At 38.6% G+C, this 24068-nt stretch overlaps 1 protein-coding gene across 1 annotated transcript in view; it reads right to left on the reverse strand.

Annotated features, from left to right (window-relative positions):
• The window catches only part of GRID2 (glutamate ionotropic receptor delta type subunit 2), a 738061-nt gene that overhangs the window by 308125 nt on the left and 405868 nt on the right, over nt 1-24068 (reverse strand). The window contains exon 3 of the mRNA XM_075090836.1: nt 5887-6171. Within this exon, the coding sequence (XP_074946937.1) occupies nt 5887-6171 (285 nt within the window). The remainder of the gene's footprint in view (nt 1-5886; nt 6172-24068) is intronic.

A 24068-nucleotide genomic window follows, 5' to 3' on the forward strand; every position in this document is an offset into this window, starting at 1 on the left:
ACCACCTAAGGGATTGGCAAATATCCATTGCCAAATACACACAGTATTAGTAGGAAGGTCAAAAAACGCTAAGAAAAAGATATCTTAGCCCTGGAATCAGTAAGTACGATGTACATCAACAGCAATGGTTGCATATTAGAGGCATGGTGGTTTGAAAAACACATGGTTAAGCCAGAAGTTTGGCCAGAAATGTGGGGTTTCTTAACTTTTTTTTTAATATAAAATACAGAGGGGCTTTAAAATATTACTGCTACCACCACAAAAGAGAACAAGAAATAAGAAAAAACTCATTCTCCAGAAACAATCTTATTCCCCCAACCTTTCTAGATAAAGTGCAGAATCTTTCTATCTGCTTTGCACCAACAAAACATTAAAAATGTTTTCAAAGAGCTAGACTTTCTCCCTTTCATCTTAGAAATGCAGAGATACCTACACTGTAAATTGCACAAATTTCACTATTATGTTCTTGCAATGATTGACTGGTTTCTTCATAAAGAATTTAATACTACAGAAAACTCTATGCACCCCTGGAAAACACAGCGAACTGTAAACTGCCTGAAGAGTAAGATATTAATTAAAAAAGCTTGCCCCTTTTTGATACACCCAAGAAATAAAAAGCAACAATATGCTGCGATTCTATGTCAATTACTCTGCTTATACAGCCTGGGCTCACATTCAGATCTCAGATGACTATTTCATTTCTTTCTCCTCTGTAACTGAATGCATAAGGGTCTTTTTCATGTTACTACTTGGGGACTGGCCATTGTCAGATGCCAGTCTGTGGGTGAGGCAGCATTTGCTGTTTCAAACTGCATTGTGTTTGCATTGAACTTGAAACTATTAAGTAAAGATGTAATAACTTGGCAAAGCTTGCTCAACATATTTACAAATATCAGTGGCTCTTTCTAGAAATCTAAACTTTTCAATTTCCAAAGGTACAAGTTATACAATTATAGTGGCCAGTCTGAAAAAGCCTTCACTGAAAGGGTGCTGATGGTCCTAAGGAAGAGTTCAGAGAAGGAACTGAGTTAGTAGAGGAACTGCCCAGTCTCTACACTGGCTTGTAAGAAGGAGGCACACAGCTACCCTCTGAAGCAAAGTGATCCTACAGTTTGAGCCGAGCAGTCAAAAAAAGAAAGAGTGGGAGCCAATTTGGCTACTTAAATGAAGTGAATTTTGCTTGTACATACTATGTGGATAGTAATTTTAATAGCCTGTTGAGAAAGGCATTGATTTACTGCACAGTTTTGCAGCATTTCATGCCACCTACTCTAACTGTCCTTAATGGCAGTTGACAGAAGCACAGAATTGTCTTTGAACACTTACTATCCTCATATGAAATTTATTAAACAAAATCAGATTTCGTATCCTGGACAGGCCTTTATCTTGTTTTACCTCAAGGAACAAAACACATTGAATACAAGGGGACTGACTGCACTGTTTTCACTGGAGTTTAAACTAGATCATCCCAGCAGAGAGCAAGGATTGGGAAAAGATGACTCGTCTCGTTCTGATTTTCACAAGTTCATCTGAGTTTATACACTAAAGGTAAAGATACAATTGTAGTAAATGAAATACGAACAAACACCGCCTAAGTCTGCTCAAATTAAAAAGTTCTTTTTTCCTTACCTCCTCACTCATTAACTGTTACTATGTGTTAGCCTCACTTTTGTTACTGGCAAGGCTCTATCGCTGACAGAAGACTATGGCTTTACTAAAACCTTTCACTAGTTACTCAGCTTAACTAAGTCAACAGCAGCAAAGTGCTTTTTGGATTATTATCAAGGTGTCTTTTGTTTTGTTAGGATATTCAGCTGACCTACAATTTTACTTGGAAAAAACTCATCAGTTAAAACTTAGATGTTGGTTACTTCAGAAATGCATTTCTACATCACTACTTCAACACCCAGCTGGTTATGACCTAATGGAAGAATTGCTTCCTTCAGAGACTAACTTTCTTGGTAAAGAAACTTTTAAGTAGATTTGAGTCTTCTAGCATCTACGTAGAAGAAATGTTAATACGTTAAAACTGAATATACTTGTCTATTTACATTCAAAAAAGAATTTGGGAGTTTTTAAAACAGAATGACATTGGGGAAATATCTCTCGACCCTGCAGAAAGACACATTTTCAATTACAAACAATTCTCTTACTCTCTGATAATGAAAGGAATCTATGATAGACTGCAAGACAAAAATCAAAACCCATTCAATTCACAGGATAAAAAAACCCTATGATATTGATAAATTGACACATAAATGGTCACCGACTGTTTTAAATGTGCAAGGGATCTGATTTAGCACAGTACTTGCTTTGGATATGACCTGAATTTTACTGTAGGAAAATTTATTTTAAATATGAAAGGCACATTTTCTTTGACAGAGCAAAATTATTACTGGAAATAATTTCAGTGATACAACTACAGTATTTTGTTATAAATTGTTAAATTAAATCACTATGCAAAGTAATTTCTCAGAAAGGAAAATACTGGAATTCTGCTGGTTGCTGGAACCAGTGAGTCTAACAATGTTTTCATTTTTTTCAAATTTACAAAAAGATGGCAACAATGGGAAAAAATAATAAAGGATTAACACATAGCAAAATCTGTATTCCCATTACTCCCCAATGCCATTTACTGTTATGGAGACATTACTTAATGTTATGATACGCACCTTGAGAAGGAAAGATCACCACATAAAAAAACCACTGGGGCAAGAAATTGCTCTGTTTGCACAAGTGTCAGTTCTGCGGAGGACTGTGCAGAACATATCAATAATCTCTTCCTAATATGCAAGTGTTGATCTCCCACTTACTTTAATGTTTAATAATATTAGACATTTTAATGTAACATTTAGTAACAGCTGCATGCAGCTAAAATGAGCAAAGCTTCCAATCAGAATTTGATTTTAGGTCTGTATGAGCTAAGAAAAGAAATAAATCTCATACTGTGCCAGGTCCTCTCAGGCAAGCTGAGGAACGGGGCTGGGATCTTCCAGAGGGAATTGCAGCCACCCTTCGCTGCATTGACACCTTGACCAACGGGATGGCTTACCCCTGGACCTCACCCCATGTCTGCATGTCCAGTCTCGATTTCTTTCTAAAGCAGGCACAGAAGCTAACAGCAATGTTCCCTTCCTCAAACTCTTCTGGGGTTCTTGGGCCATTGCTCTTTTATAAAACCCACATTGATGCTGGGCTTTTTAAAGTATTTCACATCTATAGACCCATCTGAATGAATAGCTTTCTCAAACACCACAGAAACATAGAATAATTAGAGCTGGATGGGACCTCAGGAGGTCACATAGTCCAACCTCCTGCTCAAAGCAGGGGGAATACTGAATTCAGACTTCTCCACTCTATAATCCTTTAACAAGTGATTCTAAGCTCCTCTTTTCACACCCTGAATTTCTCCTCTCCTCCCTCTATGCAAGCCCCTCTTTGGTCAACACAGAACCTGGGAAGAGATGATGTGCACTGCTATCATACTGGAAATGCTTTGAGTATATCAATAAAAGAGCAGGAAAAAGTAAGAAAGTGACATAATTTGTTAAGATTTATAATAAGCTCCTGGCAAGGTTGCTCTCTAGGGACTGATAAGAAAATAATGTAATAACAGGTACAAGGAAAACTACTGCTATAGATAAAAAAATGGGCTAAGAGGATTAAGAACAGGCAAAATACTGCGTCAAGCCTAATATTTCACCTGAAACAGGGTAGTGAGGAATTAGAGATGCATTCCAGTATGAGCAAGAGGAGGGACTGGAGGGACAGAGAGCGACTCTCATGGTAATGGAAATAACAAGTGGGGCCTCAGGTTAGAGATGATGATCTGAAGCTTCTGCTTTCTTGTTCCATATTAAAAGTGGAGGAGGAGATAGTCAATGACATCAGCAACATAAAATTCTATAATGAAACTGTAGGAAGCATAAAGAGAATATAGAAACTGCTTGCTGCCCTAGGATGACTGTGGAAATCAAGGATTTGGCACAATTTTAAGAAACATCATATCTTTGCACAGATAATAGCCCAATTCAGAGTTGCAGGTTAACTCAAAAGTCAGGTTGCATTTAATATCTTTCTATTTTCATGGTATTAGTCCCAAATTACACACACACACACACACACGAAAAAAAGGAAAAAGAAAAAGACAACACAAAGCCTCCCAAAACCCCACCAAAAAACCACTCAAAATACCCATACCACACAAATGGTTAGAAAGGGGACAGACTGCTCAGTATATATTAAATGAAGACTTTTCTTTTTTTGCACCTTTTCCTGATGGGCATGGTAGCGATCACTGATCAGGGTCAGATTACCAATCTGTTTTGGCCAGCATGACATTACTAACTACTAAGGTCAGAATGCCATAGAGGCTGGTGGAGACACTTAATATCTGCCACACGTCACATCTGGGGAGGATGTGTCACTGAAGGAGCTACTGGTCTGAAGCTTATTCCTTGCAGACAGGCATCTGTGTTACACGAGTCACACCATAATGCGATTCTTATCCAGAAATCAAGGACAAAATGACATGGTGTCTGAACTGAATTCTCAAATTAAATAATGAAACCTGAATAATTTAAAACTAGTGTTTATGAATATAATTATTCAAAAATATTAACTATAACATTTGGTTGAGACTTGTAAACTCAAAATGCATGCAAAAAGATATCTTTTGGCTGGCAAGATTATGGCTGTCTTCATAGGTATGCTGGCACTGAAATGCACAAGCTCATAAAACATGAACAAAAATACTCCTTGCTGCAAGCTTTTTGGATGGTTTTTTTAAGTGTGTGTTCCTTATCCTATGGCTGGTGCTTTTAGATGCTGCTTTGTTATAAATAGGAACTCTCCTATTCATCATTTTCTATCTTTCTAATTTAAGAATTTATTATGTAGCCTGGGAACAAAAATCAATAGCACCTGACCTGAATGAACCAGATATTATGCACAGCAAATCGCTGAAGTGAGCGTTTTTCCATAACTTAAAGATTTAGCTTTGAAAGTAAGTTTTAAAATGTTCACCCAAACCAGTCATGATTACTTATGAATAATGGATGCATGCAAAGAAAACAGGTCTGGTTTCAAAGCATTTTTTCCATAGAAAAAGGATCATAAAATTGGTTAGATAATGGACCTATACTACAGGAATCTGTCCAGCTCTCCTCTCAGAAAATAGAGGAAGAGAGGGAAAGAGAGAAAATATTTCCTCATAGAAAATACCTGTACCGAACTTGACTGAGTCACTGAGCTGGATGGCAGAGTCATGTGATGCCTCCCTGTATCACACTTACTCTATAACACAACCACCATCAATTCAGCACCTTTCAGGAACACTAAATGAACTCAAAAAAGAAGGAACATTGTCTTCTCCAGGCCCTCCTCCTCAAGTTCTTCACTCTACAGAAGTTCTCTCTACAAGTTTCACATATACGAGTAGCAGCTCGTTCTATCCTGTCCTATATTCATCACTGCTTCAGCTTCTGGCTATCAAATATATGCCAACAGAAGAGATTCACCACACAAAAAATAATTCTACAGAACGTAAAACCTTACACTTTGCCTCTTGAATTATCATCTCATATTTCTATAGTCCAAAAAACAAAAGAGCTTGCTAAAAATTTTTACGGTTCATAAACACAGGCAGAATAGAAAGCCAGCTAAGTTCTCCAATTATCAGCTAACTCTAACAAAGAAATTATCAAATAAACCTGTAAATGTTGATGGATTTTAGAAATAGATTTCTCTGAGGTGCTGTGAAATGCTGACAGAACCGTAAATGTTCACAAGCAAAACAATCTACTGGGAGACTATAAAGATGTATTGTGACTGCTTGCAACAGAATTATGGATTTGACAAAAATCACCCTGCTAAATAAATACTTACCATAGTCGTTATCATAAAAAATAATGAATTTCTGCCAGGCATATTCTGTGACCACCCTCAAAATGACATCATTTAAGTAGACAGGGGGGCGGACGGAGAGTGTGTAGTCATCATTGCGGTTACTCCTGGTGAGTCCGCAGCCACTCCTTGGCGTTCCTGCCGTTGAGCGCTGGATGAAGAGGTGAGGGATGTGCATGGCATCTGCCAGCGACTGCAGGGATCCTGCTGATGTGCAGCCGATGGAGCTGACAAGGGCCAGGATGCCTTGGTTCATCAGGTCACAGGCTGTAAGAAAACACAGAATTATTCACGATGAGAGTGCTTCAGTGCATAGGGCCTATTTTGCTGTTGAAATGCAGATACTGGGAACCGAAACACAACAGGTTCTGTCTAGTGAAATATGGATAAAATTTTGCACATTAAGTAACTCAAACCTAGAATTCAGGAAAATCATGAGGCTTCTTTATTAACTTTGAGCTGTCTTGTGGTGAAAGCTAGAAGACTTCCCCATCCACCTTGCCCAGAAATTTATTATCCCTTGAAAATGATACCCACACCTGGGCCTTCTGAGGAACAGTAAGAACTGATGCCAGCTACCAAATTAACATGGCTACCCAAGGAGATAAGCACTCTTCAAAGTTTAGCACAACAGCTCCATGAACAGGATCTTTCCATTATACAGAGCAAACTTGAAGAAATAACTGCTCAAGGCTTGCTGTCAACTTTTGAAGATAACTGAATACAATTATGTACATTAGCTTGTCCAAGAAAAACTGAGATGCTTTTGGGTTCTAAGAGATATATGCAGTAATCTCATGTAACTTATTATTTTTTCTTTTTCTTAAAAAAACCCCAAACCTAAACAACAACAACAAAAACACCCCAAACACAGAAAAACCAGTTTTATAAATAGCAAAATGTTTCTAAAATCAGTGAACAGTATATATATTTACTCTTCTCACTTCTGTAAGAAAGGCATGGAGTTGTTTATGCAAAAAATAACTCCTCACAACTAATGGTCCTGCTAATGAGGACTGAGTTACAGCAGACAGTCTGAAGCACAATACCAATGACATCCACATTAATACCAAAGGTGTTTATCATGATTAATGTTAATGCAATCAATAAATACCAAAAGAATTAATGATAAGTTCTGTAATTTTGAAGGATTACCCTGTGAAATAAAGCAGAGTCAAGTATTTATATTGGGTTTCTAACAGGCTTGAGAGCTTGAATGAAGAAACAACACAGGCTTGTAGCATAATTCCGCAGTGCACAACCAAGGCTAAATTTTGAAATACTCAGTTCGCCACTGGCAAAGCTACACGTGCAGTTAACCTGCATTTACACATGTAAATTAGGTAGTGCGATGGTAAAAAGTAATACGTATTTACATATGCATACCTAATACTAAACCCTGCAATTACTTATTTTGCAGGAACATTCTGCACATACAACAGGTGCAGCCAAAAACAAGAAACCCACATGTGAGAATATATTTCCTTAAAAATATGAAAACATATTTTAGCGCCAGACCTGTTGTCTCATATCATATGGCTCTTACTCACAGTGAGTAATGTTTTACTCCTCAAACACTTATTGATCTCAGTGGGAACATTTATAGCATGAGGAAGGGGTTTCTGCATTCAGGCCCATGTGGTGCTTGACTTCGTAGACCAAGGACAGCACCACAGGTCATAAATGTAGAGAACCACCTTCTCCTGAAGCCAGTGCATTATTCTCATTAAGATACAGGGATCTGGAACATGCCGTGGTGGATTCCCAGGGTGCACTGATGTCACTGAGGCTCCACTTGATGGGAACGCTTCTGAATTCCTTCATGCAGATAAATATGGCAGGGCAAGTGTTCCCACAGAGAGGTTTCAAATGTTTTGGTTTAGGATAAAGTGTTCCCTCTGTAAATGCTCGGAATAGATCTCAGCTTTTGGGCCAGCTTCTGGTCTTCAGAAAGGTAATACATTTTCAATAACCAGAAATATCCTTTTGCAGAAAAGTACCAAATACCATTGAAAACTGGACAAAAAAACCCCATCAGTATCTCAAAAGTTTCTAATATTCAGAATATTTCAAAACAATCTTATTAGCTATTCATCTTTTATGCTGCTTGTTTACATTCTTTGTCATCACTTTTAATAAAGATAAAAGGCTTGTCAAGTTATCTTTTTAGGGAGATGCCAAATCTCTTTCCTGATACGGTTCTTCTGCACCAAGTACTGCAATATCTAGGTTGCATATCCCAATGAGAATGCTACTACTTGAGAAACAAACTATTTTTATTGACGTATTGTTCAATCAATAAACACCTGTAGCTATCTATGCCAATAGATATCCTTATATCCAGATATCAACAAACAAATAAAATGGATAGATTTTGCAAAAGCCTTCTTTTAATTCAATACAAATTTGAGTCTAAGTGGTTCTGATGCCACCTGTTTGAATAAAACATGTAGCATGACCCTCCAGTCTCTCAAACATGACTTTTAAAAATATAGCAGAGTCAGACCACGTTACAAACATTGCTTGAACAATGTCTAAACTTTCACCCCTACTTTCAGACCAAGAATAACCCATACACTCCCTGTAATGCTATGAAGTGGGAAACACGCTTTTTGTGAAAATTGTTATTGAAACATGAAGGGGAAGAAAACAGCATGGAACATTTAGCTCCACAGGGCCAAATGCTAATACTGGCAAACAAACTGAATAAAGGATTAAAATCATCTCTCTTGACACTGCACCACATTTGTTACAATAGCCTCAGGACTGAAGTTGCCCATGTGGCTCTTTCTTCCATGATACACTTATGAGAATCGCGTGTGCTGGTTGGGGGAAATATGCACTTAATTGTGCTCACAAATGGACCTTATTCCTGTACACCTAGAGACTATTTAATATACAGAGAGTTAGCTGTTGGAGAAAGGGCTGTTATCTCAGAGGCAGCTTTTCTAGAAAATGAGTGCATGAGTTGCAGAGTTTGCCTCTGAGTCAGCGTAACTGGATTATTCTTCAAATAGAAGTATAATTTCTACAAATATACACATACAAAGTAAAACCTATATGATATGTCAAACTATCACGTATGGTATTCACATTGCTTAGACAAGCCGAACTTCTGTTGGCTTCAGTGGAAGAGTTGATTGGTAAAAAGCATAAGGATGAGGTCTACATGTCATCTTAACCCTTCCCCTTCCCCCTCCCCCCCCCCAAGAAAAAAAAAAAGCTCTATTGAATCCTTTTCCTAGTGATCCAAATCTTTCAACTGTATCTTATTAATTGACTGAAAGTTCTAGTTCAAACCTATTTGAAATCCTGGTCACATTCCTTCTTGAGTCTGAAATATCCAAGTCATATTTTGTTCCATGTGCATTAAAAAAAAAAACAGAACACCACAAAACACACACAGATATATATAAAAAAAGACTTAAATGTTACCTTGCCATTCAAAACTCTGTTGCAATTTAATTTACTATGACCTCCCTAGAGATTGTATTTCCAAGCTGGTATTTAGTCTACTGCCAATATGATCTTGGAATATTAGTTTACCATTAACTAGAGAAAGAAAAATATTGCTGTGTCTTTTAAGACCTCAGGACAGTAGAAATGTCAAATTCAAATGGACTTGTACACAGCTCCACTGCAAGTATAACAAAGAAGCAACAGAAGATTAGTAATAGTGTTTATAAAACACTACTGTTTCATAGAATAAGTTATATTTAAACACAAGTTGTCCAGACATTAATTTGCCTTCATAACCACCAGATAGCAGATGCTATTAAAAACTGGATCTTCACCAGCTAAAGGAATAAAACTGATCACTGAATTTTACACATTGTGTAGAGAGAATATTAAGAACATCTATAAAATAATTTAAAAGTTTCTCCATTGTAGATATACATAGAGATGGTCTCATGTACAGCACACACTGGTATGCACCCAGTGTTACATTTAACTCTTGTCCTTCTCAAAATGCAAAGTTACTGAACTTCCAGTAACAAAAAGAGCCATCTTTTAGAGTAAAATCTCTTCTAAGTCAGTTTGGCATGACGTCTAAAGAAAATAAAAAACCTAATTTTGTGTTCACTGTGGTATTTTTAAAAAATAAAGACCATAGCAATGCAATTTGAGATAAATAATTTACATCTAGGCTACTAGCTTGTATAAGTACTTCTAGCAAAGCAGAATTTAAATCACTATAGTTACAAATGTGTCCCTAAAAAGTGTTCTCTGTAAAATGGAAACAATAGTAGGTCCTAAATAACTACTAGTTGCTGTAATTAAAAGAAAAAGTAATTCTATAATTAAAAACAAACTTAAAAGCAGATGCAGGAGTAAAAAGGACTAAAATAAAGACTACTAAGATTTAACTGTTGCTACGAATGTGAGCATTTTCTTACTTATTTATTATCAGGAAGGAAAAGGAAGAAATCATTACAAATCACCCTCATACATCGCAAGCTGATGAGCCAAAGTGAAAAAAATTAGTATAACCTCTCTGGAGTCTTCAGTAACAGCTTAATTTTCCTCCCATTTAAGTGTCTGGTATAGCAAAGTCAGACCAACTCTTAACATTATGTTTTTGAAAATGCTATATGTTGTGCATAACAAGTGGGTAGTATTCCTTTAAATCATCAGAGATGTGTTTGGGGGTCACTTACATCTTCTGTAATTTAGAAACTGCCAGGCTTCTTCCAGAACAGTAGTGTTGTTTGACTGATTATATGTTGAGTGAACAGATCTAAACCCAGTTTCCAGAGCCCTGGTCCCATGGGCCTTACTTGGACACCCCAGTGTCATTCTCCTGGACATCCTTTTCAAAGCCAGCATCATTTCAGTCTCTCTGCTCCTGGACGTTTTCCACGTTACCCATGTAGAATAGTGCCTCAAAGCTATTTAGCTGAATGTGAAGCTGGGGGGGGGAAAACCTCTCTTCACGGATATCTCTGTTTTGGGATGGAGAGTGAAGGGTTATAAACAGTATTTTCCCTGTGTATCTGCTCTGTGTTTTGGAAGTACTCCAAGGATGCTGAAACCAGGAAGGCTCCATACAACTGAGCCAAACTAGCTTTCCCTTGATTTCTGTAGAAGGAGAGTACAGCCTTTCCACAGAAACTTTATCTTCTTACACTCTTTTGAGGTCTGTACAATTCACCACCAGAGGGATCACAGGTTACCTGGAAGGATACTCAGGTTCTTTCACCATTTCAGCAAAATAGCCAGGAACCTACAATCCAGTCAGAGGTCAGGGAGAAAAATCTAGTCTATAAGAACCTCAGATTTTCCCCATACATTAGGCATGAAAAGAGTATTTACAGATTTATTAACACATTCTGAAATTAATCATTCTTTCCATCATCCTATTTGTACTAATCCACATCCAAATTGGGATAAGCAGCTGATCCAAGGGGCAAAATACAACATCAGGTGACTTGAGCACCTAATAAATGGGTATTAGGCAATCAGAACTTCTATGTAGCTTTGGAAATATAAGCTACTATTTCTTGATTTGCTCCTCAAATCCTTTCTTAGTTTCAATATGCTGATGAAGACTGAAAGACTGTAGTGTACAAATTCCCTGTTGCAAAGGGTAAGGAATAAAGTCAAAGTCTGGACTTCTGAGGTGTTCTATTTCCTCCCCATCAAGTAGCCATTCTAACCACAATGCAATTTTTTTGGCCTTTATCCGTCACCTTTAAACAACAGTCCCAAAATATTAATGAACTCATTGTGGAAAGATTATGTATTCACACAAAAAAATGCTATGAAAACTTACAAGAACTTTAAACAGATAAACCACAGGTCTTTTTGTTTGGTGTTCATAATCTCAGATGCAGGATGTAAGGATAAATTGTGCTTATAAGAACCATGATCAAGTGGAGCTTGGCCTCAAACTTTCAATAAATCTTTTTAGTCACTTTTTTATAGCAATTCTGCTCTTGCAAATTATTTTTCCTTCATAACACAATGGTTCATCCCGGACTTAGAACTGAATTATTTCAAGATGAGTGACAGCACATTTCTAATATATCCTGAAAAGTATTCAGAAGGAAAGAAGGGTAAGATGAAGGGGGGGGAGGAAATATTATTGAGTGGATTTTAAAGAATATTCTCCCCTGCAATGCAGGTAACAGAATCTATCCTGTTCCTTTTCTTGATAAGATTACAGAAAGCCACTTCATTTACCTCCTCCCTATAAACATTAGCCCACCTCCCCCTCCCCTCCACTATATTTATACACAGCTTGGACTGCTAACAGTATTTTAAATTCACTTGTAATTAACCTTTAAGGGATTTTAGTTTGTCCTGACTGTAATACAAACTTGTGTTTGAGTTTTAACAGCTGTGCTTCCTAAGCCTTGGGATTTCTTTGTTTGGAAAAAATAATCCAAACTTCTAATATCTAAAAGTAAAAAAATATTACCAGAGAACGCATTTGCATCTCTGTTGCACAAAACACCACAACCACTTTCAGATGTTTTTACTGAAAAGCATTTTGTGAGAGTTTTTCTGGGTCAGATTTCTTTCTGTATACAGGTTTTGCCAATTACGGTAACGTTATATCCATCACATTAAAGCATAATAATTCATCTGAGCCCTGAAAAAATAAACTAGAGGTCTCACAATTTTGGAGGGACGCAAGGTATATATACCAAAGGTATTTTGACACCACTTCATGCAGGATGCAATGGCAGAGCTTGAAAGAAGGGCAGCTTGCAAAAGCTACCAAGTGGAACGCTCCACAAGTTCTTTTTGGACAAAAGTCCAGATTTATCTATTTTTTCCTGCAAGCCAACCTGCAGCTCTTCTGTTCAATTCCAGAGGCACATGGGGGGCATGTGTCTTTCCAGAGTACCACACCAGGCAGACAAACAGCAGTACAACTTCTTATACTTACATTTTTCAAATTTGGCTTCACTTGGTACTCAACAGTTGCGCCTGGGTTTTGCCACAGAGGAGACCCTCAAAGAAGGGCTCCTAGCCCTTCAAGAAGCCTGAACTGCTTTGAAAAACATTTAAAAGCCTCCAACTTTTAAAGAAGTTACACAGCCATAAGTCTTCACCTGAAGAACAGCTTCAACTGCCTCCTCTGTAGCACATGAACATGAGTATACTCCCCAAAAAGTGCCCCAGCTTTTCAGGGTGCCTATGGTTGAGGTGTAAAAGAGGCTGTAGTGCTGACAGACCTGGAAAGAGGAGACTGTGCTAGCCAGTATTCTTGTAAAAAGGTTCGATATAACCGTTAATGGATGAAGAGGGGCAGGGAAAGGAGGTTAAAGCAATTAAAGCCAGGATGTGACATTCATTGGAGAAAGGGCTAGAGACACATCACAAAATTGACCTCTAGGATACTGGCATCCCAACAGGGATGTTTACCTGCAAAGTTAATGTAGCCCATTGAAAAATAAGGAATGCAGGGAAATTCAGGCCTAGATTCCAAGATTGACTCCAAAATCCTCCCTTTTTTGTGCTGATCCCTCATCGACACAAGCCAAATCTCACCTACTGCCAGCCTCTTTGCTCAGAGTGTTGCATGAGGAATGTCCATTCATCCATTCAGCAAAATAAAAACTTTTCATTTCATGTGTAGCCACTGGTAGATTACACTTGATTACCTATTTAATGATGATGCATGTATTACTCTAGTCTACTGTGCAACAGCCTCCATCACTTACTTTGTTCATCCTTGCCCTGTTGCCGAATCTTTTAATTTCCCTAACCAGCACTGTTTGAGAAGTTATTAAGTAGCACATAGTGTCTGATACCTTTTCTAATAGCTCTGCCTGCTGCAGAGCAGACAATTGCTGCATAGAAGCAATTATATGGAAACAAAAAGGCTGAGTCTTAAAGCAGCTTAATATAAAATTAAAGACAATTTTATCAAAAGATAACATCCTGATAAAATCATAGGGATTTACTCTACTTCCGTGCTCTCTGAAAGTCTATGTAGAAGTGTTGGGGAAAAAACATCAACAACAAAACCTGTTTAAACCTTGAGAATCAACAATTCTCATTTTACAGACTTGCTCAAAACAAGCCAGGGCAACATTCTTGTAAAGAGAATAAAACACTGAACTTGATGCCATTTGACAAAAATTACACTTTCATTGCCACCTCTCAGTCAGATTGTCAGGCAATTTTCCCTTCCAGCCTTTTTATCTCAGATCTAACTTTACCTTCCTATCTGCTTTTTCTTTGCCTGAACATTGCAGAATGTTGGCTTTCATTCTCCCATCGCCTATTCTCCCTCTCTCCTTAGGATCTGCTCCAGCCAGGCAAAGCAACTTTCTCTGCCTCTTCATGTTTCCTCCTCCATCTCTTCTTTTTTTAAATTTTTTTTCACCACCTACTTCACCCCATCTCTTCCAATGTCAAGAAACAAGATCTGGAGGACTTGGCACTGGACTGAGAATCTGAAGGCTCATATCCCAGTCACACCTCTGCCATTACTTAGTTGCATGACTAATTTTGGATGAGTAATCTGATTTCTTTTATGCTTTGGCGATTATGATACTTCGACACGTTTGTAAAACACTTTTGCATGATCTAAATACAAAGGATTACATTTGTGTTTCCCCCCAAACCATTTTTTCCAAGGTTAGAAGGCCCATTTCTTAGCATAATTCACACTGCCAGAAGTTCCTTTACATTCCCTTTCTTTTCTGAACACTCACATTTCAGAGCTCCCCTTTCTTGCCCAAACTATTAGTATGGAGACCACAGGCTCTGCTGGAGAGATGCAGTGCGAAGCACAATACCACAACCTAGTCCAGGGCAGACAAAAGAACACACAGCTGGTAGCATTAGTTTAATTGGAAGCCCTACAATGGGAAGAGCTGCCTGTGCTGCCCTGGATGAGCTTGGCATTCTCCCAAGCACAGATATTACTGAACAATACTGCTCAGAAATAAGACCGTCCCCCAAAGGAAAAGCAATCTGTGACCAGCAGTCTGGGGGAGCTTTCTTTCCTACAGTGCAAACAGCAAACATTCAGGGAATGTTCTGCTAAGGGGGCAGTAAAGCAACTTTTTTTTTTTTTTTGGTGTGGTGTTGTAGAGAGGGGAAAGTATTTCCGAAAACAAAAAGAGGCACATATTTAATTCCCTAAAAAAAGAAAAAAAAAAAAGATGCAATTCTACTAGACAAGTGAATCAAACAGAGCAATTTGAAGAGCAAACAATACTAAGACCAGATCTTGCATTTGCCATGAAAGAGGGAAACAGACTCTACACCAAGATAAAAGAAAGCAAGGAAGACAGTACATCAGTTGCAGAAAATACATGGGTATGAAAAAACTGAAAAGTCTGTAGGAGTTCAGAACATCAGTTCCATTAGCAACTTAGCCACTCAAGAAAACCTTAGATGAGTCAAAACAACCATCACCATTATTATGTGCTAAGAATAGACATTGTGCTTATTTCGCTGACTGACACAGAATAACAACCATGACAAGAATAAAAATATCAGCTACCTTTTATAGAACACTTTTTTATTTGTAGCTCCAAAAATGCTTTGCAAAGAAGCTCAGCACCTTCATCTCTATTTCACAGAAGAAAAAAACCAGATGTGCCACGGCGAATTACTTGCTCAAGGTCAGAAAGCAAAGCAAGGAAATTGTTTTCCATGCCAAGATAAAACATGCACAAAAGCTGGAAACCAAGTCTTTTGTTGCAACTTTTCATTGTTTGTTTTGCGAATTAGTGTGCCATTGAAAGAGTTTTATGTTCTGAGCCCAATATAACTAAGCTTTATGAAGGAAAAGTATTTGAGAGGCAAGTTGATGTAGCCTACACCAACAGGATTAAGTGACAAAGAGTTTCAGATGCACGGTGACCCCAGAGCAAAAGCACTGTTGATTATGAGGTACAGGGGCCACATGCCACAATATTAAGACACAGGCATGCACGTAATGGGGAATGAATGAGGTAAATAAAAGCAAAGCGGTAGGTGGGAGACAAAGTCTTGGCAGATAACACAGAATGACAGCAGAGGTGGGAACATACTATAAGTAGAAGTATTCAGTAACAGAGTAATCACTTCACAAATAAAATTACAGATACTGTGTTCAAGTGAGACGAAATGTAAGGTATTGAGGTAAGAGGAGGGCGAAAACCCATGCATGGAAAACTCAGCTCCTGGGAAATAAACAGTCATGATCAGGTATTTTGGAGAAAGGCATAAACTTGTATCAGACTGTGTATCTGGCACCAGCGACAAAGGAATCCAGCATCTCAGCTTGTATTACTTAAAAACACCCTCAACATGGTTTCATACCTGACATGCAGTGTGACTGTTCCTAACCACCTCAGATAAGCTATATATTCACTAACAACCACATAAGATGGTGAAACCCAGAACACCACATTTATTAAAAATGGTTGAGGTTGCAATGCTTATATAACTAATATATGAATTCAGAAATGTTAAAACAGTTCTAGCGGAAGGCATGGGGGTAGCAAAAAAGAGAACCCACAGGTTTTCGCAAGGAACAGCAATAAAGGAATATGAAGAGTAAAGGGACATAATCACAGCTTTGAGGTCATAGAGAAGGATGCTAAATGTAAGCCCATAAGTGATGAGGCAGTGAGATTTGCAGTTGGGAAGTAACAAATCCATTTAGACATCAAGGAGGAGGATGCAGGTTGCTGCAATGTGGGAGTAAGGAAGAGAGCAGAAGATACAGCAAGGAGGCCAGTGACAGTGGTACTGTAACAGCAGAAGTGCTAGATAGCCAATGTGTTGATAAATGTGTCAGTTAAAAGGGCACTGAGGAAAAATCGGCTTGATGCATGTTATAGACAAAGGAGCAGCAGGGCTTGGCAGCAGCCTCAGCATGTGAAAAGAAGGAGAGAGAAGACAAAATGTGCCTAAGTCTGAGAGTCTATTTTTGCTCTCTTACTCCAGGAATAATAATGGTGCAGTGTTCCTTTGGTGCCAGTTGCAACCTTTTACTGAGATTGCTTTGACTTTAATGGTTGCAAGAGATGCCAGGAAGAGAAGGTAATGCGGCTTTTCTTTTCCCTTGACTTTCCAATGTCACAGAAAAAGAAATTTGCATAACTCCGAAATGGAAAATATACATTTTCACTAAGGAGCATTTGGGCAATGCGAAACACTTAACCTTAATTGGAAGCAGCAGTTGTTCTAAAATGTGCACACCATGGTAAAACAGGATTGCCAGGAGATTTAAAACCCATGTCTGACAATGAGGGACACATGTCCAACAAAAGGCATACCCGACCAACTATCAGAAATCAGTTGACAGGAATCCTATTTGGAATCAGAGACAAAGCTTCCCTTTGCCTATAAGTAGTATTTTAGAACTATATCTCTCCCTGACAAACACAAAACCATGTGCAGAGGAAAAAACAATGGGTCTCAACTTCCAAAACTGGAGCAGAAGTAGCCTTCCACAGCCTGTATAGTGCAGAGGCAGCAGTGCCATGTGCAGGAGGATCACGTAGAGTGAAGCAGTATGAACTGCTGAGTCTGCTCGCTCGCTTTTCCCTCAAATGGAAGTTACAATTTTCTCCCTAGCTCTCTTAAAAACTTTTAATTGTTATCGGATCTAAGCACCAGCGCTCACTGCGTCATTTCAGATACCTGCAACTTTATTCCTTCATTGCAGTCTTCAGTCCTGTGGGTGCAGCATTTCACATAGTGACATGATTTTCTCCCCTTTCTCCAGCTCTTTCATGAAATGCACTGCCACAATAACTCCATACAAGAGTATTGACTCCACTGCAGAATTCTGCCTTCTTGGCACATTTACTCATTTTGCATTGGTATCACCTCAGGAGTTTCAAGCGAGTTGGTCTGTCGCTACTGGATGTGAATGAGAGGGGAACCAGACCTACTGCATGTTTCAAGAGCTCCTGGTTGTAGATTGCAAAGTGTCATTCCTTTCAGCCTGCTTTTTCTGTGCAACATCAGAGGGGAGGCACAAAGCTCAGGGATGTTTGCTTCTTACATCAAGTGCCTCTGGGACGTCACACCTGCATGTTTAACTCCAGTACCATGTTCTGTGCCCATGTGGAAAAAAGGATCCACCATCATTTATCTTGCAAGGATGCCCTGAAACCAGCACTAAACCAGAGTGCTACATACCGCCGTCTGATCTCCAGTACTATAGATGGCATGCCAAAGGAGAGCAAAAAGGCAAAAAAGAGAAAAGAACTGGCATAAGCAGTATTCTTTGCATTCAGGCATGTCCAATACTTTATGAAAGCAAGGAAGTGCGGTTATTCCCATTTTACCACAGTATCTGAAGTATATAACAGATTAAGCAGCACACCTCTGAAAAGCTGGTGCTAGAAAACACAAGTCTGTGTTCTGCCCAGTACTTAGGTAAGCAGTAAAAGGTTGGTCCATTTATATGTAAGCAGCATTCTAAGTGCCCGAGTCTGCTGTTTGAATCCTGCATGCACAATAGGAAAAGTGCTGAAGTTTAAAAAAAATATTTCTTTAGGACTGAATAAAGCACAATTTTCTTAGTAATGTGAGCGCTGCCAAGGGCATCATAGTTATGCCTACATGGTCGTTCTGCCATTGGGCTGGCCTGATCAAAGAACAGGCACTGCCTACCCCTCCCACTGCATCTCATTAGTGTGCGGCAGGAGGCGTTCCACGAAAAGAAGGAAAAAGGTCGGTTTTCAGAAATTTAATTACAGCTAAACTAGCTGCCAAGAGTAAATAATTTCATAATGCATTGTAGCGCATGAGTTTGCATAATTCTAGTACATTATTCCATTGTCTATAAGTCAGTTTCTGCAGAATTTGTATAAAACAGGAGGCTTAAGCTTAGCAAATAGCCTTGATCTCATTTCACCAGTTTTGAAAGGTGTGAAGTTTTCTGACTTTTCCAAGAGCTCTGCCTGATCTTCACCTATGAATTAGTGGGGAAAGAGCCAAGTACACTTTGCCATTTCTCAAGTTCCATGCAATCGATTATTTTCCTTAGTTAGTAGGGGAATTTCAGACTGCTATATACTACGGCACTGTTAGTTAGCTTGCATTTGCCTCTCATTCTTCCCCACCCCTACCCCCCCGGCTGCTTTTGATACCAGCTTATCTTTAATAGCAATATAGTCGATACACCGGAAGTTTTCTTAGGAATTAGATGCAAGCATTTTCTTATTTGGTAGGTCTGCAGCACCCATACACACAAATATGTATCTATACACAGAAAATACCACATGACTATCTCCAACTTCTCCTTGTGCACAGCAACATTGTGGGACAAGCAGCACGGGCCAAATACAAACCCAAGAGAAACAGACAGGCTTCAACTTTAAGAACTCAGTCTCTATCATTTATGAAAGCTGCTTGTGCATTTCTAAAGCCTTTAAAGTCATCCAACCTGAGAAAAAGTCTAAGATGAGTGCTTTGTAAAGCTTCGATTAACACAGGTCCATGTTTAGTATTAGTGCAAGAGATGACCCAAAATCCAGTGATTTTGTCCCCGCAATAGAAAATGAAAGCCTTTTCTAGCCTGAAATTGACACGTTTGAATAATGCAGCTTTCATTCCTTGTTATTTTGTATGAGGGCAGATGAGCAATGTCAAATACCATGGAATAAGATGATTTGCACAGAAGTTTAAAACACATAAGGACTGTCAATTTACCACACTTCCCAAAGTAAGAAATAAAGTGGTAGACAGACCAAGGAGGGGGAGGTGGGTAAAGATATTCTTTTATTCTCAGTATCACTGCCATTACTAGAGCCAAAATCAAACACTTAAAATCCAGGGATGCTAAATAAAGAATACAAAGAGTAAGCCTAGTATCTTGATGCATCTCTAAGATTTGCAAACAGAAACTGGTAGTGTATTTAAAACAGAAAAATAAAACAGAAACAAACAAAAAAAAACAACACACACGACACCCAGCCCTTTTCTCAGTCTTTATCTATTTGAAAAAATAAAGAAATGGTCCTGGAAATGCAGTAAAAAGCCCCGCTTAAAGCAGTTTTCCCACTAATTTAGCAGTCTGAACAGTTTATTCTGGTAAGAAATGCTTTTTTTCCTATCACCTTATATTTTTTGGACTTCTTGGTGCCAATTGGCAGTTAAGGCATCCCAAGAGTCTCAGGTTTTGGTGGAAATCTAAAATTGCGATTACAACTACAACAAATGCCTTGGGAATGCCTCCCAGGTCTGGTATCACCAACATGCCTTATCCCAGCTCCATCTTGGGAGGCCTTGTTTCCCCAAGACTTCCTTTCTCTTCAAAGGAGATGCAGGAGTAGAGCCTTGAAGAGACCTATGTGAAGCGCTTCAGCCTTATATCCATTTTTGACAAAATGGGTACCTATCCTCTGCAGTGGAACAAACCACAGACACAGTTTCACCATGGAACTTGAGTGTTAACCTCACTTTTTATGTTTGCCATGAAGACAATTAGCTATATAGATATTTATCTACACCATGATTTGCAGTAAAGTCGTCTACATCAAATTCCACAGAGGAGCCTGGGAGCTCAGTTCCCTTGTATTTCCACGTACAGATTCTTGGGAAGGTCTCCAAGTCTACCACCAAAAGCCAGGTTTGCAGATTTCACCAGAGAGCAACAATGAAAGGTTCCATAAAAGCTCTTTGGAGGCAGGAGGAGGTTTCAGATGGCTGCAGACCTCAAGCTGTCCTCATACTTCACCTTTTCTAGGATCCGATTCAGCTGTTTCTCAAAAACAACAAATGTGCTGTTCAGGGTGTGGTTAGTTCTGAGATACAACTCCCAGTCCGCCATATCCTACTGCCTTGTAATCACACATGTACCACAGTGTCACTGTATTGCATGTTTCTATCAGCTAAAGGACAACTTTCTTCACATGCAAATTTTTATACCTGGGAGTATAACAGAAATAGAAACTCCTTTTGGCCGCAGAATATGTAAACTGCCCACTGACTTCAGTTATTGTCTTTTTCCTGTTAATAGGAGCTGGCACAGGCTCAGGGATTCACACTAGCAAATCCTGCTGCAGAGCTAGGGACTGCTGCTATTTGTAACATGTTTTCTCCTTTCATGAGGGAAGACTAGCCCATAATACTGTTTCAGTGGACTGATATGATTGTTTTGTTTTTAAAATGGGTAACAGTACTGTTATGAAAAATAGATTAGACAAAACAATACACTTTATAGGGAATGCTGCTCACACGAAGAATGATAAAATTAGTAGGGCAACTGTTTTAAAATGCAGGCTACTACCACTTCCCTGCAGCTGAAATAAAGAGGATTAGCATTTCTGCAAATCAGAAACCTGACTGCTTCAAGTGAGGGGATTTTTAAATAGCACATCCTTATGATCTTAAGTAAGCCTGGACAAACTAGACCAGGGAAACCTTTACATAAAGACAGACAGCCTGGCGCTGGGGAGGCAGACATCTACGAGAGAGAAGGAGGAACTCTTGGCTGGAAAAGATCACTTTTTGTCCGACTTTGCCATTAGTTACAGACTGCCGTACTTCTTTTCACATTCATTTAAAACATCAGCCAAAGAGAACTCCACCTTTTTAGATTTTACTGTTTCATCCCATAACTTCCATCTACAACACCATTTAGTATTCCAAGCTGGAATGAACAGGAAGGTGTCACTACCAGATATGCTATAAATTATGGCAATTTAAACCAACTAAAGACCAGGTCTTACAAATTGAACTATGCTAGCATGTGCTTAAAGCAATCTAAATTTCAGGGGAAAAATATGCAACCAGTCCAATGCAGGCATACTGTAGTATTATGTTTACTTTGCGTGCCATGCATTTACTTTGTAATATAATATTAAAAGAACGACTATTAGAGTTCATAACAATTGTATTACGAATTTTAGCAATTCAGGTCAATCTGTATAGATGTATTTAAGGCTATGTGACAGAAAGTGGAATTAAAAGTAAAGCCTTAGCTTCATCTTTATGGGAAATCTATCACTACTGCTAGAGTTGTTCCAGGCAGGATGGGTAAAACTCCAGCCCATACAGGCTGCTGCAGGGTTTTAACTATCATGTTACATAGTGTTTTAGAAGACTTAAGCCAGGACCTCTTTGTAACTCTTACCAGCAGTTGCCTCTGCAAGCAAAAGTCACCAGTTTTTTCATCCAGAAAGCTGATGATGTCTTCAGATTATAGAATTAAATTGGTTCACCTAAATGTGGGCTCATAAACCCTCTCTTTACCCACTTGCTCTGCCATTGTGCTAAATTACTTTTCCTATATGTGATGCAGCCCTTACAACCCAAATGCAGATATTTGTTGAGGGCCTGCAGTATTGGGAGATTTTTTTCATTATTACAGGCTTGTTGGAAAAAATGAATTTTTGTTGCTCTGTTTACCTGGGGAGACCTACCACTTGGGAGTAATGCCTACACGTGTAATCAACACATAAGCAATTAAAGTGATCATTCAGGATGTGGAGGATTTAGACCCAGTTTTCTTTTTTGCTTAACACCACCACCTCATGTCCCCCAGTCCAGGGGAGTCTGTTACTACTAGGACAGGAATATATGGGATGGTGAAGCCCCAGACTATCTCTCTTCCGTTTCACTTGGCATAGGCTGTCAAGCATGTAGTGGAACAAGGACTGTAACCCAGGAGTCCTGCAGCCTGCTGTTCTCCCATCAGACACTCTGTCCTTATGTACAGTGATTATCAGAGGTAGCAGTTGAAATCCTTTGTGGCAGAAAAGAATTTGTGCCTCCTATATCCTGACTGCATGCACAAATCACTCTGCTATCTTGTAAAAGAAGAAAATCTCCCTTAGGAATTCTGTGAATCTAGACTTTTACCTCCCTTGCTGTGTCTTACAAAAACTTCAGACAAACCATTTTGCTTCGGGTAGAGTAGATACTTCTTGGCTGCTGGAGTTAAGGGTTTGTTTTTTTTTTTTAACTTATTTTATTCTTCTAATCTCTTTTTGGCAGACAAACCAAGAAGTTTAATTGCACACCCGCATGAAATCCCACATCATCCAAGCTGTCTTCAGTAGACTGCTGAGAAGGTATACGGAACACATATCCAGCAAACACATTAAAGGAAAGGAATTACAATTGTCTCACTCCTCTTAAGGACAAACAACATGGCACTCAAGTGAGGTAGGGTAAATGTACATCGTTGCTATTGTAACTCATGTATTTAATCTTACCCTGTTGTGACCTGTGAGAACAGAAAGGTAACTTATCCCCGTTACCGCAGATGGTCACAGAGCATTTGACAAATCAAAAATTCACGCTCTATCCTAGTACCCAGTAACACAGTCTCTATGCTACATTCTCGTAACCTTCTTTTCAATGTAGATGAGATCACACACAAAAACCCCTGATATAGAATCTTCAAATCCAGCAATATAAAGAATTCTGTGGTGATACTTTACACAGATTTTGAAAGACAAATGTGTATTATTTAGTTTAATTTAAGGTAGATGACATTATGAAATCAAAGTAAGTACACAACCGGATTTAATATTTAACCAATATTTAGCCATTTTTTTAGATTGCCAATGAGTAATACTTATGAGGAACTGTCTAAGAGGGCTTACTTCATGTTATTCAAATTTAACAACAAGAAAAACCAAAACAGAACACCCCAAAAAAGCCAACACAACTAAAAATATGCCAGGCAAACAGCAAATGCAAACAAGGTAGTAAAAACATATGAACATAAAGAAAGAAACTAAAACCATATAATGCTTCAAGGACTATATCTTAAAATAAAACCCTTCAAACCTTTTGCTCCCAACCCAAATATTCTCTTCTGGAAGCTAGGGACACTTCTCACCATAATAAAACGAAAAATACAGAACTGAAAAGCCTTATTTTAGGCACTTACAGGAATCAACCCTGAACTTCCTCTAACTCTGCTTTGCTTCTGTTCTTTCCTGAACCAAAATTTCTTGGCTGTACTAGTTTATGAGACAGATATGCTGTTAAGCAGGGACCACAATGAGCACACAGATTTATTCATGAGATGATGATAACAGACATTGAACATAGAGTTACATGGGAAAAATTTACCTCACCCAGATATTCTGAGATTTCAGTAATCTCTAATGCTTTGCATCTGAACAAAACCAACGCATCTAAAAGCTTTGCTATCAAAAAAAACATTAAACACACAAAAGTGACAATGACCAACCTTCAAACCTTGGCTATATTTACTGAAAGAGTGCAGGTGAAAA

This window comes from Phalacrocorax aristotelis, chromosome 4 (genome assembly GCF_949628215.1).
Source record: "Phalacrocorax aristotelis chromosome 4, bGulAri2.1, whole genome shotgun sequence".
Lineage (NCBI taxonomy): Eukaryota > Metazoa > Chordata > Aves > Suliformes > Phalacrocoracidae > Phalacrocorax > Phalacrocorax aristotelis.